Below are 17370 nucleotides of genomic sequence, written 5' to 3' on the forward strand. Positions count from 1 at the left end.
TTCGGCAAGGTCCCACTCGCCATCCTCAGGCTGGTGCTTTTGGCTTCGTGCCAGTGCAAGCAGTGTGTGATTGGAGCTGCCGTCTCTCAATATATACTGGTGGGGGGGGGCTGGTGTGCTGGGCTGGTTGGCTGCGCTGCTGCCTCTTGATTGGTTGATGGAGTTGATGTTGGTATAATGGGCTGTGTGATGGCCTTGTGAGTTTTGTTGTGGAGATATCCTGGATCTTGTGCTGTAATCTCCTGGGTCATTTGTTTTGTAGTGATCTTTTTTCCATTAGCCTCATGTTTTAACGGCTTGGGTAATGGGTTGTGTGATGGGCTTGTGAGTTCTTTTGTTGTGGTATCCTGGGTCCTGTGTTGTAATCTCCTGGGTCGTTTGTGTTTTGATCTCTTTTCCATTAGCCTCCTGTGTAGTAACGGCTTGGGTAATGGGTTGTGTGATGACCTTGTGAGATTTATTGCTGTGGTATCCTTGGACTTGTGCTGTGATATCCTGGGTCATTTGCTGTGTTGTAACTTCTTGAGTTCTTGAGCAGTTCACACACTGCTTGCACTGGCACGAAGCCGAAAGCACCAGCCTGAGGATGGCGAGTGGGACCTTGCCGAAACGTCACCAAGATACTCTTAATCTTACATGGGAAAAGACCCAAACACACCTAGACCTACATACCTGTACCCGTGAAAATCTACGTATATACACACACACACACACACACACACACACGTCATTATAGTTGTGCTTTTAAAGTTGTAGCAACGTTTCGGCAGAATCTCATCTGCCATTATCAGGCTTCTGTATAGTGTTCGTCTGTGAAACCAGACCACGGCTGCATCACCAGCTGCCACACACCAGCTGTCCGTTTGCTTTAACCAAGCAAACGGACACACACCATAAACACATATCCAGGCCTCAAACTCAGAGCCAAACCAAAAACCCAGAACGTCACATCACAGCCACCCACTCAGGATATCACATCACAGAACTCAGGAGGTTATACCACAAAACCTCAAGATGTTGCAACACAGCCAATGACCCAGGAGATTACAGCACAAGACCCAGGATGTCACAACAATAGAACTCAGAAGGTCATCACACAGCCCATGACCCATGTCATTACGACCCAGGAGATTAGAGCACAAGACCCAGGATGTCAAAACAATAGAACTCAGAAGGTCATCACACAGCCCATTACCCAGGTCATTACAACACAGGAGGCTGATAGACACACAGCCAATACCTCAGCCACACATGTTCTTACGAAAAAGCCAGCCAATCTGCAAACCTCAACTCCAACAACCAATCAAGAAATGACAACACAGCCAACCTCCCCACCAGTATATATAGAGAGGCGGCAGCTCCGATCACGCTTTGCTCGCACAAGCACGAAGCCGAAAGCACCAGCCTGAAGATGGCGAATGGGACCTCATCGAAACGTTGCCAAGATGCTCTCAATCTTACACGGGAAAAGCTCTGAACACGCCAAGACCTGAATACCTGTGCCCGTGAAAATCTACGAAAATACATACATACATACATACATACATACATACATGCATGCATATATGAAAGCCTATATATATAATCTATTGGTGCAATAGCTGACATCACTTGGATGATATCAGCAAGGAGGTGAAAGCTCATCTAGGCTGTGTGCTTTGGAATGTACATGATCAAGTGGGATTCTACACTATAAATCCTGGAATGGAATATAAATTGATAAATGGCATACTAGCTCTAACAGATAATGCTTTTTTGCTATCACAGCTCTGCTAGCAGTTAAGAATGCTCCACTGCCTAGTCCCTCTCCTCCTCTCCCTCTTCCTCTTCCTCTTCTCCTCCTCCAACTCTTCCCTTTCTGCTACCTACTCAATCTAAACCCATTTTGGGGGGGAAATTAAAGCATGGAAACTTGACATATTACCCCATACCAAGCCAATCAATTGGTCCACCTAATGAAGGGATGTCTACAAGGAAAACCTGGCAGTTGGGCTCTAAAGTTTTAATCAGGAGTCTTTCCTGGTCTTCCCTGTTCATAACTGAGATTGGGCTATGTACAAGAAATAAATTATAACCCTCCTGAATGCAGAGAATTAAAAATGGCACCAGCTGACATGGATTGTAGCCTATTCTATTTTTAAATTATATGTAATTCCAGAACTGGAGCCATTCCCTGGATACAGCTACAGTTTGGCAGATGTAGATTTAGCTGGGCAAGTTTTACTGGCAAATGGCAAACCGAGTAATTTCATTCCTCTATGGGCATATCCACACTTTCTGCTTGGCCCATTGCCAGTATAGGCCACTGACTGCTTTCAGACTGCAGGAATAGATGACATCATCCTTGCCCCACTCTTCGCACATGCACCCTTGCCTGGAATTTTCCAGCTTCCATTCAGAATAGATGTTCTCAGAGCTTTGTTCCAGTCTATCAGCAGCTCCAATTCTGATTGGCTGTAGTGTCTGTCATGGTCCCTCCCTTCCTCCTCCAGCCGGTCACTCATCTGACAAACATAACAGGCAATTATGTTCTCTACTGATCTACAGTTGCTGTTTGGATTTTTAAAATCTGTTGTTTATCTAATGATAGCCCATTAACTCACTCAAGTACCTTCAACCTTGGAAGTTAATGCTCCATTCAAACACCTACCAGCAGGCAGTCTTTTTTTTTTTTTTTTTGTCCAACTGGGTTTGTCCAGCATGGTTCTCCTGTTTCCCCAGTCTGCCTACAGGACTGCAATGTTTTGTTTTGTTTTTTTCTTTTTAAAATATGTTTAAATTGCAACACAGGAATATTGCAACTTCGCTGTGAAGCTAAATTTTCAATTCTTCCTTGCTAAGAAGTTTTTTGAAAGGGAAAACATGAAGGAATAATCTCTGAATCAAAAGCTAGGCACATGCCTTCCCTGCATGATTTGGGAAGGACGTGACCAGTCAGGGCTTACAGTGGCCATAGCACAGACTAAACACCAGCTGCAACCCACTGCAATCTAGACTGGAATTTCTGCAGTTGACTTTGGAAGCAGCCAGAAACAACACAGGAGACGAACATCTTACATTACAATACAGAATTGTTCTCTCTTACTTTATGAAGTCCTGACAGGAGTAGAACTAATTGGATCTATTGTAATTTCACATAAAGAACGGGATTAGTTATAAGAGCTTGGGCAGGAAGGAGATGCCACAAGTCAAGTCAGTTGAATCCAAGTCAGTTTCTCCCCATAGATATCCCAGACACTGTTCCCATATCTCACATCCAACACCTTAGAACACTTATGATGACATAGCAGTGGATTGGAAGTCGGTTTGGCTTTTGCATAAAAAGCTGTCCATCTGATCCTCCAGTTTATATATTGGGACATCCAGGATGAATGTCAATAGGGCTGGTCATCTGCTGTCTTATATTATTTGAGCCCTAATGGGTTTGGTTTCCACTTCTGTTTATTCTTTCCCTGGTTGCTTTTTCAGATTCCCATTCTGCAGCTACAAAAAGCAAAACTAGTGAAGACATCACCCAGACCTCCAAATACAGTCCAGCTTATTCACCAGATCCATATTATCACTCAGAAACAGAGTATTGGACTTTTCAAGGTTCACCCAAAGGTAACATTTTCCATTCAGGACACTAAAATCTTTATATTCCAACTATACCCCATATGTCAAGAACATATTGAGGGAGATTATATCTGAGATCTCCAAAAGAGGACAATAAAATGTTTGCATTTTATGACAGATAACCCTGGTTCTCTGAAAGCCTTGGATGGATGCAAGTCCAAGATGCCCAAGTTAATTACCAAGTTGTAATATGACATAAGAAGGGAATCATTGCATATATGGCTGGACAGTACATATTCAATTTCTTGATATATGAATACAAATGATATTACATAAAATGTATCCTTTATTATGGACCCACCTACTTTCAACTCTAACAGCACCCTGACTTTCCACTCTGACTCCAGTGCACTTCAGACTTAAATGGCCGTGCTAAAAAGAATAGATTACACAAGGCAACAGAAATCTGTCTTAGGCCCATCCCTAATAACATTTTGCCTTACTCTGACATTGGGCAAACGCCAAACTGAATGCTTTGACTGTATTTCTTTGTAGCTCCTCGAGTTCGAAGATTCTCATCAGGAGGAGAAGAAGATAGCTTTGATCGGGGGATGCACAGAGTGAGTGTTCAGTTCTGATTAACTTTTGCCCTTGCTGTCATGCTGGTGTAGACAATACTCTTACTTTTGTCTTGGAGTAGTGAAACTTAGTGTTTTTTTCTATGCCGACCTTTAGTGCGTTTGAAAGGAGGATTCACAACTTGGCAAGGGCTTCAGCTATTTATCTGTATAGACTCAGATAAAGCCACCTTCCTCTGTGATGAGGTAGACCCACCTACCCAAAACTGATGAACTATCAGATATGCTGGTCTTCCAAAATTCATATGGTTGGCTGGAAAATATGAAAATTGAACTCCACCTCATCAAACATTGATAGTTGCTATAAATAATGACATCACCCACCCTATCTCATACAAGATGTTGCTTTTGGACATAGTATGTTGTCTAGTAATAGTTGTGTAGGTCGTTGTATTAATATTAACCAAATATTAGTCTTAAGCAGACCTTTCTGTAAAAACAAGATGCTCCTTATTAAATGCATATGTATATGTCTGTATGCATGTATGCTTGGTATGTTTAAAATCCTACACTAAAGCTGAAAGAAAAAGTTTGTCTCTATGACTCCCACTCCCTCTATGACTCCCACCCTTGTTTTTTCTTTTTCTTTTTCAAATATGTAGATCCAGACAGGAATTGGCCGGTTGATACTGAAGGAAGAAATGAAGGCCCGTGCTAATTCATACATGGACCCTTGGACACCTCCCCGCAGCTCAGCAAGCAGCAGAGAAGCTCTTCATACAGCAGGCTACGAGGGCTCCTTAAATGGCTGTAAGCAACAACAGGCACATCACAACCATTCTGCCTGCCAGCAGAGAACTGTTTTTTGGGGGGAAATCTCAACAGTGAAAGATTGAATAGACATCTGTAGGAACCATGATTGTATGTGAGGATCCCAGAGCATCGATCTCCCACCAGAGTGCTGAGATCAGATGAGATCAGAAGTGGTATTCAGTAGGTTCTGACCAGTTCTGGAGAACCAGTAGCGGAAATTTTTGAGTAGTTTGGAGAACCGGCAAATACCACCTCTGACGTCCCCCACCCCCATCTTCTTTTGTTGCCCTGCACAGGAGAATGGAGCTGGAAAGCAGGTTAGTGGGGTGGGGAGGGAGTGGGGATTTGGCAGTAACCTTCTCCCAGGAGTGGGAGGGGAATGGGGATTTTACAGTATCCTTCCCCTGAAGTGGGAGGGGAATGGAGATTTTGCAGTATCCTTCCCCTGCCATGCCCACCAAGCCATTCCCATCAAGCCATGCCACACCCACCAAGCCATGCCCACAGAACCGGTGGTAAAAAAATTTGAATCCCACCACTGGATGAGATCAGATATTCAACATGCTAGCGCTGGAAAGCTCCAGTGCTAGCAGCTCAATGACAACCAAGAATAGACTTGAAGAAATGTGTATAATTGAATAGAACTATGGATGTGATTGTTCCAGGTAGATTTTACTTGCTCCATACAAATACATAGTAAAGGATGATGAGTCTGGGGCCAAATGCCCAATAGGCAATTAACATAATTTCTAGTGATGTAATAGGAATGAAAACAAGTTTTATATCAGCTCAAAATGTTGGACCACACTAAAAATTACTAGTGGGAAGTGGAAGTGGCCTTAGAGAAAGAAGAGCCCTGAAAATAAAGAAAATAACAGAAGTCATGGAAGAAGAACTTTGTATGTTCAGAGTGACCAAACGCAATCAATCCATTTGCTTATATCTGTTTCTGGCTCTTGTACTGCACTTTTTTGACTGATCAAACCATCTGATTTTATTTTATTTTTTTGCCACACTAAAAACACACACACCAAAGAATAAATTCTTAAAACCTTTAACTGGTAATAATTCAAATGCAACTTTGAACATGCCCTTTCTCTCATGCATATATCCATTTCATGACCGCTGTCTCTACTCCATCTCTATTTTCTCTATAAGTTAATTGCCTCTTAAATCCCAAGCTTTTTTGCCCCTGTTCTGATTAGGGAACTCTGTCCTCATAGTAATTCCTGCAGATCCAAGATTAGTACCCAATTAGTATTAATAGTACTAATAGTACCCTATTAGTACTAAGGAACATCAAGAAGTAGCCTTTAGGTACATCCATTTCACTGCTGGGATGAACTAGATGTCTGAAAAGATTCCTGTTGTTTCCTTATTGGTTGTGTGTCACACATACTGTACCAGGTTAGGTGATGCATATGTCTGTGTTTTGTTTTAATTATATATTTCAGGATGCTAAAATAAAATTCAAGAGGCTGCTCTCTAGTGTTTGAGGTCAAGACTAAGTATCTAACAATAAAATCATACTCACTAAAGCCAGATGTTCCAAGACACTTGAATTTCTTTGATAATATGAATACTTTGTATGTATCTCTGTTTCAATGATGCAATGTGGATTTACTATATACACTTTGTTGCAACAGTCAACTTTTGCACTCTAATACACCTGAATGACCTTATTACAGTTGGAATCAAAAGAGATTTTTATTACATGAACTACTTTATCTCACCTACATTATTCTGATAGACAAGTATAGTATGAATGAACGTTGAAGAATTTCAAATGTGCACCAACAATAGCATTAATTGACCACCAGATGGGACTGTTGTTAGCTGAGCAGCTGTTCATTTTTAAATTATTATTAAAGTCAAACTAGACCTGGCAGGTGTGTGCACTTTTTTGCCACTCTTAAATAAATGCAAAGCAGTCTTGGACTGAGCAGATAAATGAGATAGTAACCTGGCACACATAACAAAAATCTCACTCAAAACTCATTCTTTTCAACTCTTGATCATAGAAAAGGCAGAAGTATGTGGTCTGCGGAAGGTTTTGAGTAGAAAATGTTATATAAAAGCAACAATTTAAGACCAAGACATACAGTATACTACAATTATGCTGATATATGGCAGTATATAAAACATGGGGTCCAGTGTCTGTACATGCAATCATAATCATGTGCAGAGTCATATAAATGTACATGCCTGAATTTACACATAACTACTTCTCATGGTTCATCAGTGCTGTGTTTTCTGAGAGATTTGAAACTCCTGCATATAATTCCTCCCAGGAACCCCTAGGCCCGTTTGGTGGCCCCTCTGGCCAGTATTCTTTTGCAAGTTCCTTTTTTTTTTTTTTGTAGACCTTCTCAGTGTAGAAACTGGATTTGCATACGTGATTGGCCTGGCTTCTGCACTGAGAGGGAACTGTAGTCATTGGCTGGTTAGGAAGAGTCAGATTAATTAAAAGTAGGATTGTGGCAAATAGATAAGTGATGGAAAATATTCAGAATGAGCTCCAATTAAACTACTGCAGAGGTATGCACTGCACTCTGAGCACCAGTGGCCTCTTTGATAATTGGCAAATTTCAGGATTGCTGATTTTTGTTTGTTTGTTTATTTACTTTAATAGAGGCCTGTTCAGTATCCAGAGCCAGGTGAAAAATAATGAATGGTTTGGATCCAGAGCTTCTGAAAAATGGACTCTGCCCAGAAATCTGTGAAGATTGCACCGGAAAATGCTTCCCTATCAAATCTTTCTTTCTCTCTCTCTCTCTCTCTCACCTCCCCCAGCATTCTTTTCCACCAACTAGTTTGCAGGCAGGAACATTTTGGAGGGAAGGAAGGGGTGTGGGCGTCCATGTGTGTTATGGCTTTTGTGATGTGGGAGTCAGAGAATCTGCTGGCAACATATAATCATCCAGAGTTCTCTAAAGTCATTATTTATTTTGTGTACACTGTTTATAGAGCTTATAGAGTATATCAGGATAAGAATATTATTGTCATTCTGAAACAAAATAAAAAGATAACAAAAAACTCCCAACTCTACCCAGATACAAGAAAATCCAATGCCACCTACCACTTGGACAGTATCATGACATTATTCTCATAGTGGTGCCATCACCTAAGACAGTTTTTTGCAGGAATGTATCTAGTTTGATGCTCCTATATATTGGTTTGATATCTTAATTTGTCTTCTTTTATAGCACCCCGGTCACACTACCTGGCAGACAGTGGTATGTGTTTTTTGACTTCCTGCCTCTTTTGCTTCATGTTCTTCAATCCATTGTACCTCTCTAATAGGGTATGATTGGATTTGATGAGTTATGGGACTCTTGACCCATAATTAGGTGGTGATATTTATGGAGTGATGTATGGCTTCTCATATGTGCATCTATAATGTTCAAAAGTAAAGAAGAAATGGCAACCCTACTATTTATTAAACAGAATGAAGTAGGCTACTGTTCTCAGGTTGAGGTAAACCTGAGATAAACCACCTTGGGAGGCAGCTCTCATGGAATTATTATCTGTGATTTACTTCATTAATGTATGTTTAGAACTAATAGGAGTGGTTTGTATGTTCTGAATAACTTCCCCTATTTACATTCAGTGAAATTATTCTGCTTTTCCGGGAGGTGCAGTTCTTTCAGACAATATGGTAAAATAAATAAGGAGTTAGTCAGACATAAGAAAGAACAAAATCAGATCCTTGCTCTGACTAGACAACTTTGGACTAGTCACCTTTTAGCAGTAATACCAGCTAATGATGAAGAAATTGGTAAAGAATCACATAGTCTACTGCATGTTTATTTGAAGAAATTCTGACTTGCCCATTCTTTTTTTCCCCCCTCAGATCCCCTCATTTCAAAATCTGCTTCTCTTCCTGCTTACAGAAGGAATGGGCTCCATAGGGTAAGAGCAGCCACAGATTTCAACCCCAAGTGAAAGTATTTCCAATTATTTGTCTGAAAACTGCCATTTTAATAAAACTAACGTTGCCCTCCCCATCATGATCATTTCTCATTGTAAGAATCAGGAGTTCTCTAAGCTAATGTTGAGAGTCGTGTTGGTGTCAGAAATGAGACTGATGTCCTTCCACAAGCATTATGCTGAGAGAGTATTGGGCAGTTGCTAAGAAACAGTTAGCGAGACTCCTGGTGAAGATACGAACATATTAGATTACAAGTGGGAGTTTGGGATTAGAAAACCACAGCCACTCCTGAATATATAAGAATAGCTGGTGCCTCAGAATGGCTTCTTTAACTAGAGTGGAAAGCACATTTGTCCAGTGTATAAAGTTTCTGCTGGAGAAGCAGTTTCATGATCTAAGCTCGGGTCTATGTACTGTATTCCATAGAGCCTGCTTATGGCTTTGTAGCACAATCCATTGCTAAATGAAAGGAAAGTTTACATCATTGGAATAAATCCTGGATCAGATTCCCTTGGAAGTCAGCTAGCCCTCCCTCTTGACAGAATTAGGAGGCTCTCTGACATAGCTGGGAGATGGAAGGGATAAGGAAAGAGTCATATTGTGCCCAGCATCCCTTAATTTGGCCTGCTCCACAGAGATAGTGGTGGGACACTATCCCATTAGTACTATTGAAAGCTTACCTCTGGATGCTGAGGGAGCTTCCTCACTGGAGGCTTTCAAGAAGAGATTGGACTGCTATTTGTCACAAATGGGGCAGGGTCTCCTGCTTGGGCAGGAGGTTGGACTAGATGACCTACAAGGTCCCTTCCAATTATGTTAATCTGTTAATCTGAAAGTTAGGATCTTCACAAATCCAGACTGTTTCTATCAATGGAAATGTAAAAAAAAAAAAAGAAAAAGTTCCACAAAGGGTGCAGTGTATTGGGATAAGACTATTCATGAACTAATCTTTTAACTTCAAAACTATTACAATTTTTAGTTAGTGTAACCTATTTCAGAACCAAACAATCTTATTAAGGCTTGAGAATTATTGAAAGGCTAAAACATCTCACTTTGAACAATCAATAAGATGACACTTAGATAAACTTCCCCTCCTCCTCCTCCCCTTCTTCCTCCTCCTCCTCCTCATTCAGTTTTGAAAAAACACCTGAAACTCAAAAAATTAGAATATTGTGCAAAAGTTCATTTATTTCAGTAATGCACCTTTAAAAGGTGAACCTAATATATAGGATAGACTCATTACATGCAAAGCAAGATAGTTCAAGCCGTGATTTGTCATAATTGAGATGATTATGGCTTACAGCTCATGAAAACTCCAAATTCACAATCTCAGAAAATTAGAATATTGTGAAAAGGTTCAATATTCTAGGCTCAAAGTGTCCCACTCTAATTAGCTAATTAAGCCATAACACCTGCAAAGGGTTCCTGAGTGGTCTCTCAGTGTGGTTCAGTAGGAAGCACAATTCAGTAGGAAGCACAATCATGGGAAAGACTGCTGACCTGACAGTTGTGCAGAAAACCATCATTGACACCCTCCATAAGGAGGGAAAGCATCAAAAGGTAATTGCAAACAAAGTGCTGTATCAAAGCACATTAATAGAAAGTTATGTGGAAGGGAAAAGTGTGGAGGAAAAAGGTGCACAAGCAGCAGGGATGACCGCAGCCAGGAGAGGATTGTCAGAAAAAGGCCATTCAAAAGTGTTAGGGACTTTCACAAGGAGTGGACTGAGGCTGGAAGTCAGTGCATCAAGAGCCACCACAGACAGACGGATCCTGGACATGGGCTTCAAATGTCATATTCCTCTTGTCAAGCCGTTCCTGAACAACAAACGTCAGAAGCGTCTTACCTGGGCTAAAGAAAAACAGACCTGGTCTGTTGCTCAGTGGTCCAAAGTCCTCTTTTCTGATGAGAGCAACTTTTGCATCTCATTTGGAAACCAAGGACCCAGAGTCTGGAGGAAGAATGGAGAGGCACACACTGCAGGATGTTTGAAGTCCAGTGTGAAGTTTCCAGAGTCTGTGTTGATTTGGGGAGCCATGTCATCTGCTGGTGTTGGTCCACTGTGCTTCATTAAGTCCAGGGTCAACGCAGCCGTCTACCAGGAGATTTTGGAGCACTTCATGCTTCCTTCCGCAGATGAGCTTTATGGGGATGCTGACTTCATTTTCCAGCAGGACTATGCACCAGCCCACACTGCCAAAAGCACCAAAACCTGGTTCAATGACCATGGGATTACTGTGCTTGATTGGCTAGCAAACTTGCCTGACCTGAACCCCATAGAGAATCTATGGGGCATTGCCAAGAGAAAGATGAGAGACATGAGACGGAACAATGCAGAATAGTTGAAGGTCGCTATTGAAGCATCCTGGTCTTCCATAACACCTCCACAGTGCCACCGGCTGATAGCTTCCATGCCATGCCGCATTGAGGCAGTAATTGCTGCAAAAGGGGCCCAAACCAAGTACTGAGAACATATACATGTTTATACTTTTCAGAGGTCCAATATTGTTCTATATACAATCCTTGTTTTATTGATTGCATGTAATATTCTAATTTTCTGAGATTGTGGGTTTGGGGTTTTTATGAGCTGTAAGCCATCATCATCACAATTATGACAAATCACGGCTTGAACTATCTTGCTTTGCATGTAATGAGTCTATCTCATATATTAGTTTCACCTTTTAAGTTGCATTACTGAAATAAATGAACTTTTGCAAATATTCTAATTTTTCAAGTTTCACGTGTATGAGACAACTATGACCTGGATGACTGAGAATCTTCACAAACAGTTTTATTCTTTCCTCTTAACTCCTCCACATCCCATGCTATTTCTCTGATTAATCTCCCCCTATCCTTCACTCTTATTGCCAGTATACACAAATAGCAGGAAAAGTTTACGAACATCTTTATTGAACCAAGTATGTGTTTTTATATATTTCTTGATAGAAGCAGCTATAAAAGAATGGAGGAATTTTTAACAAGATTCTATTCTTGTTCCATTTACTGACCATTCCTTCTTCCACACTATAATTTTCTATGCAGCCTCCCAGCGCTGAACTTTTCCACTATGACAGCACACATGCCGTCAACTGGGGGATGCGAGGTGAGTGAAATAATGTAGGACAGAAATTGGGAAGGGGGGGATTCATAGACTTGCTGACTGATAGGTTGAATTTTATCAATGTATTATGATGATGACTGCTTTTAGGCAGGCAAAAATTATCCAAGATTGGGTGGCACATCCATGTGCTAACTAAATCAATACAGTGTTCTTGAGGCCTGCACCAAAATCTTAATTTGCGTGTTCCCAGATTTTCTCCTATCAGGATTTATACTGGTCAGAGATTGTGTTCTTAATACATTAGGAAAATATTTCTGAAAAGAGGGATTCGAAAACTTTTTCAAAATTTTACAAAAGAGCAACAGAATTACCCGTGGTTATTACAAGTTAAATTGTGGTGCCTGATGAAATCAATTTGCAGTTCAGAGTGTGCCCAACAATTAATGATAGGAAATATGGCACTGATTAGATTCAAATGACATATGAAGCTCACATGTTGTTGGCTTCTGACATAAAATTTTAAGATTTTATGTTAAGGCAAATTGTGATTAACAGAAGCAAAAACACTTATCCTATTAATCTTTTGTGGATAGTAAACACAATTGTAGTTGACACATAGTGGCAGTTGTAAAAGAAAGCACTTGCAACACAGGTCTATTATTATTAGCTTCTATTGTTTCATAGATTGAATTGTTCATTCTTTAAATATAACCTTCTAATCAAATGCATCAGGATAAAAGTCTTCTATCTCTGGAAAGCACATATGTATTCAATCAGTATATTCAAATCCCCCAAATGGTTCATGGCCAAATAAGTGTTTAAAACACTGAGTTAAACAAATCTATATTCCATATCTAGAGAGTCCCATCTTCAAATTCAGCTTTACAATGAATTTATTTTAGATTGTTTTAAAGGTAGTCTATATTGCTCCCTATTATGGCCAAGCAGGCCCCAATAATGCCTAATTTTGCAAATACCACAGTATCAATGGGGGAGGGTATTTTGTTTTGTTTTAAGTGACAACAAGAGGGTTTGCAAATGCCAAAGATGCCATTGTTGAATGAAAGGGACTGGAGACTGACTTATCTGTTTTTGTCTCCCACCTTCTCTCTGCCTTATCTTTTTCAGAATACAAGGTAACGTGCTCTCAAGAACCTTACGAAATTTCTAGAATCATGGATACTCTTTCTTTGGAAAGCAGGAAGCTGTCACTATACTGAATAACAACCAGGGAAGCTGCATTAATAGCCGAATTAAAAGAGAATCTGATCTTGTTCCCTTTTGCTTCTTTGAATAACATCTGTTTGAATAAAGGCATCATCAATGCCTATTTCTCTTTCAGGAGCTTCTAAACCTATTGCCACCATGTCTCCTTTTAATGTAGTCTTAATGTACACACCTTCCCTAAAAATCTAAATACCAAAATGCACAAAGGAATAATGAAAACATTACAAGTTTCATTGTATTGTTTTCATTAGGTTCACTTCACATTCCCTTGATCTCTGGCTATAGCTCCCCTGAAAAGATACAACCCAGTCCTAAATTGTGAACTTCAGATGTACTGAATTCCCATGATCATAAACTAACACAGCCTTGAAAGATTCTGACTTTGAGTTATGAAACTTTGAACTAGTATATATGTGGATTATTCTGAGTTGAGCTTGATGATTTAGAAAAATTTCCTAGTACTCCTTATATTTGAAATATAAATTTCAAATATAAAAAAGAATTGTTTGATAAAAAAGAATTGTATGAATGAATGATGAATCATTGAATGAATGTCTTTTGTGAAAATGTGTGCTTTTGAAGAATTAAATAGATATAGCTGTGGAAAGACTGAATGCTGTAGGGAAGGTAAAGTATAAAATGAAATAAAGAGGAATTAAGTAAAGGATGTTAGAAGTCAGGAAAGGATGAAAATGAAAATGTTGCTGTACATTATTGCTTCTAATTTTTATTTTTAACACTTGCTGGAACCTTCTTTGCTATGTGCCAAGAATACTGACTGCCATTCAATTGCTGATAAACAAATGAAAATAAATCATTTCCCATATATATTACAATTATATTCTATATGGGTTGTAATATCTTAATTCACCTTCAGATTCCTGGATTCCCCTGGTCTCTTCTGGTAACAGATATCTGACTCTGTTCCTTTGAGGCAGTATCAGCCTGAATCAGATTCTCCCAGTGCAGGGATGTCAAACTTGATTTCATTGAGGGCCGCATCAGGGTTGTGTTTGACCTTGGTGGGCCAGGGGAAGTGTGACCAGGCTCCCAAGCTCTGTTTTTGGCTACGATGGCATCCTGCAACCGTCTGTCAGTGAAAACAGAGCTCGGGAGGACTGCATGTGGCCCTCACAAGCTCCATTTTCACTGGCAGAGGCACCACATGTCAGTTCTTTGCTGTTTCCAGGGCGGCCCCATGGGGCAGATGTAAGTACCCTGAGGGCCAGCCCCGGCCCCCAGGCCTTGAGTTTGACACCCTTGTCCCAGAGCATCTTCACACTGAAAAGGTATAATCAGAGGTTATAAAATGTCTTTCTGCAAATTAGCATTTTGTGACCTGGTCCAGCTCAAATATCTTTGACTTCAGTTTCTAAAGTATATGCTGACAGAAAAGTATAATAATTGAAATCCAATATATCTAAAAAATATTATGATGTATGAGCTATACTGACTGGCAGGATTTCAAACAGAAATCTTTTCCTGAGTCCGTCTGAGGCTGAGAAATGAACTTGATTTTTTTTTCTATATGTAAAGCATTTGTTACTGAGCTACAGTCTACCATGTTTCTTACAAAGAAAGGCATTACTTTACTATTATTAATAATTATAGCATATTACTAATAATATGCTGAACTGATAAAAGGTAAATTGCCGTATCTTTTGGGCTTTAACTGAGCATATAAGCAATGGGAAGAACCAAACTAAAAACTAATCAAGGAGAGAAGCAACTTAGAACCAAGGAGGAATTTCTTGACAGTGAGAACAATTAATCAGTGGAACGACTTGCCTCCAGAATTTGTGGGTACTTCTCCAACACTGGATGGAGGTCTTAAAAAGAGATTGGACAACCATTTGTCTGAAATAGTATAGGATTTCCTGCGTGAGCAGGGATTGGACTAGAAAACCTCCCTTCCAGCTCTGTTATTTTGTTATCATTATGGCATCACTTGTACTGCTGCTATTCTGAGCAAATAGAAACTGTAAATATCAGTGTTACACTGAATAGGATCACTGTATTTTAATCAGAGAAAGCAGTAATATTTTCCAAAAATATTCTTGTACTTCTCTTATGCCATGCGTTAAATTGGGAGTTGCCAGGTGCATATTGCAATTGGGAAGTGCTTAAATCTAAATTAAATTAGTAAATAAATAAATAATGTTTCATACCCACCAGCATTTTTACCCCGACTCCTTCACAAAGAAGATTGGGGAACATGCAATGATTATCTTCACTTCTACTGATTGCAAAGTGGTGAAAAAAATGTGGAAAATCAATACTCTCTTTCTTTATAGCTGATTAATAGGATATGAAAAATAAGACATCCTATCAATGTCCCAACTCCTGAGCTACCATGGGACATGGAGTAATAAAAATTACATCGTCACCATGTTACACAGAAAAGGAAACAAATTAGTAGCATCACAACCCGTTTTTTATAGTATGTGAAATTCTTTAGCATTTCCAAAACAAAGAATCCCAAAAGGTTTTAATGGAAATCTGTCTGAAGATCATTTCTTTAAAATGTAAAGAAAAATGCTGGTTCCCTGTAAAGGCTTCCTGACCATCTTCCACTATTCCTCTGTGGCAATTTTAAAAACCCTCTAAATTTGTAAAGGCAAAATGTTAAGCATGCTGGCAACCTTTCCAACAGAACACTGTGGTGAAGGTCATATGACACTACCAAGCAGGATGCTAAATATCTATTGGCGGAACTTAAGGCTGGGTGCTAAAAAGCAGTGTGAGCACTATTCCCCAAAGGGAAAATGGACTACTTACAAGTTTTACAGAGATGTTGCATTTCAATAGGTAGGAAATACCAGCATTGCTGTGAACCATACACTGGAACAGACTCAAAAATTAATAAACCCACTTCCCAAAATAGAAAATATTGTGAGATTGATCGGATTCAAGCTAAATCCTAAAATGATGCAAAATGTTGGTGTGGAAGCTCCCATAGACGTCATACATTTTCTCAAAACTATGTTCAGCAGATCCTTATTTTTCTGATTCTTTCATCCAGCATCATATTTCCCCCCCTCCTCCTTCTTTTGTAGATATACCCTTATGAGTTGCTTTTGGTGACAACTAGGGGAAAAAATCGCTTACCCAAAGATGTGGACAGAACTCGGTTAGAGGTAAGTCAAATGCAGCATCTGGAAACCACCTTCAAATACTTCTGGAACCTTTGAAACTGATTTTTGATGTCAGCGAGATCCAAGAAAAAGATTTACCATAAAGACATTCTGTATAGACAGATCAGTGGTGGTATTCAGCTGGTTCACACCAGTTCGGGCAAACCGGCAGCAATGATTTGGCGTAGATCTCTGAACCGGTAGTGACTTCTGGCTGGCCATGCCCCTGACCCAGTCGCCCAGTCATCGCTCGCTCACTTGCCCCGCCCACCCGGTGCTCGCTCATCCAGTCACTCCTCACCTCCTGCACAGCACACTAGGTCCCCGTGGCTTGCCTTTAAACTGCCTTCCCATGTGGTTCCTGCGCCCCAACTGAGTAGCCCTGATCTGCCTGCTCCCAGGTAAGCCTGCGAGTCATGCTAGCCCTCCCCATTGTTCCCGTATCTTGCTGCCCCCTCCCCAATTCCTGGATCTTGCCCCCCCACCCCAGATGCTTTCAAATTCACATCTGTGACTATATAATATTAGAGACAGACTATTAAATTACTGGTAAATAGATTTCAGTTAAGTGAAGGGCAAAGTAAGCACTTTTAAACTAATCATACATACCCTAACATACATACCTATATTCAGCCTAACTATACAAGTAACTAATGAGTGTGCTGTTTCAATATTCTCAATATTGTGGCAACTTATAAATCTGATTGATTCATTGATTGATAGATGATAAAAGATGATAGATTAGTTAGACAGACAGACAGAACTAACCAAGAAAGGGGGAAATACTGAACCCACTGCAAGCAAGAGAAATCACTGCAGCTTTCTTCCTTCCCCTACATGTTAGATGGCAGCCTTAACAACCAAAAGATTCCCTGCCTTTACACTGTTCTCATGGCTGCTCTGAATCATATATGTTTATAAAATGACCAGGCTGAGCCCAAGGGAAGGATCAAACACATCATCGGTCATAGGGCCCTGCATGCCCATAAGAGATCTAAGTCTAGCTCACCTTGAATGCCGTCTTACGTCCCATCAATTTCCCTCAACCATTAGTAGCTCACATACTTGTA

At 40.1% G+C, this 17370-nt stretch overlaps 1 protein-coding gene across 8 annotated transcripts in view; it reads left to right on the plus strand.

The window, feature by feature from the left end:
* Positions 1-17370, plus strand: part of ABLIM3 (actin binding LIM protein family member 3) — a 172859-nt gene that overhangs the window by 154247 nt on the left and 1242 nt on the right. For 4 of the 8 annotated variants that reach the window (XM_087955453.1, XM_087955454.1, XM_087955457.1 and 1 more), the window contains 7 exons: positions 3469-3603; positions 4111-4175; positions 4796-4943; positions 8153-8182; positions 8800-8858; positions 11921-11981; positions 13068-13278. In XM_087955453.1, the coding sequence (XP_087811579.1) occupies positions 3469-3603; positions 4111-4175; positions 4796-4943; positions 8153-8182; positions 8800-8858; positions 11921-11981; positions 13068-13159 (590 nt within the window). In that variant the 3' untranslated portion in view covers positions 13160-13278. Of the gene's footprint in view, positions 1-3468; positions 3604-4110; positions 4176-4795; positions 4944-8152; positions 8183-8799; positions 8859-11920; positions 11982-13067; positions 13279-16222; positions 16304-17370 lie in introns of those variants that run through there. The other 4 variants (XM_087955455.1, XM_087955456.1, XM_087955458.1 and 1 more) reach the window with 2 other exon arrangements.

The sequence above is a fragment of the Notechis scutatus genome, chromosome 2, assembly GCF_049901735.1.
Source record: "Notechis scutatus isolate UNSWTSFEM ecotype Mainland chromosome 2, rNotScu1.2, whole genome shotgun sequence".
NCBI lineage: Eukaryota > Metazoa > Chordata > Lepidosauria > Squamata > Elapidae > Notechis > Notechis scutatus.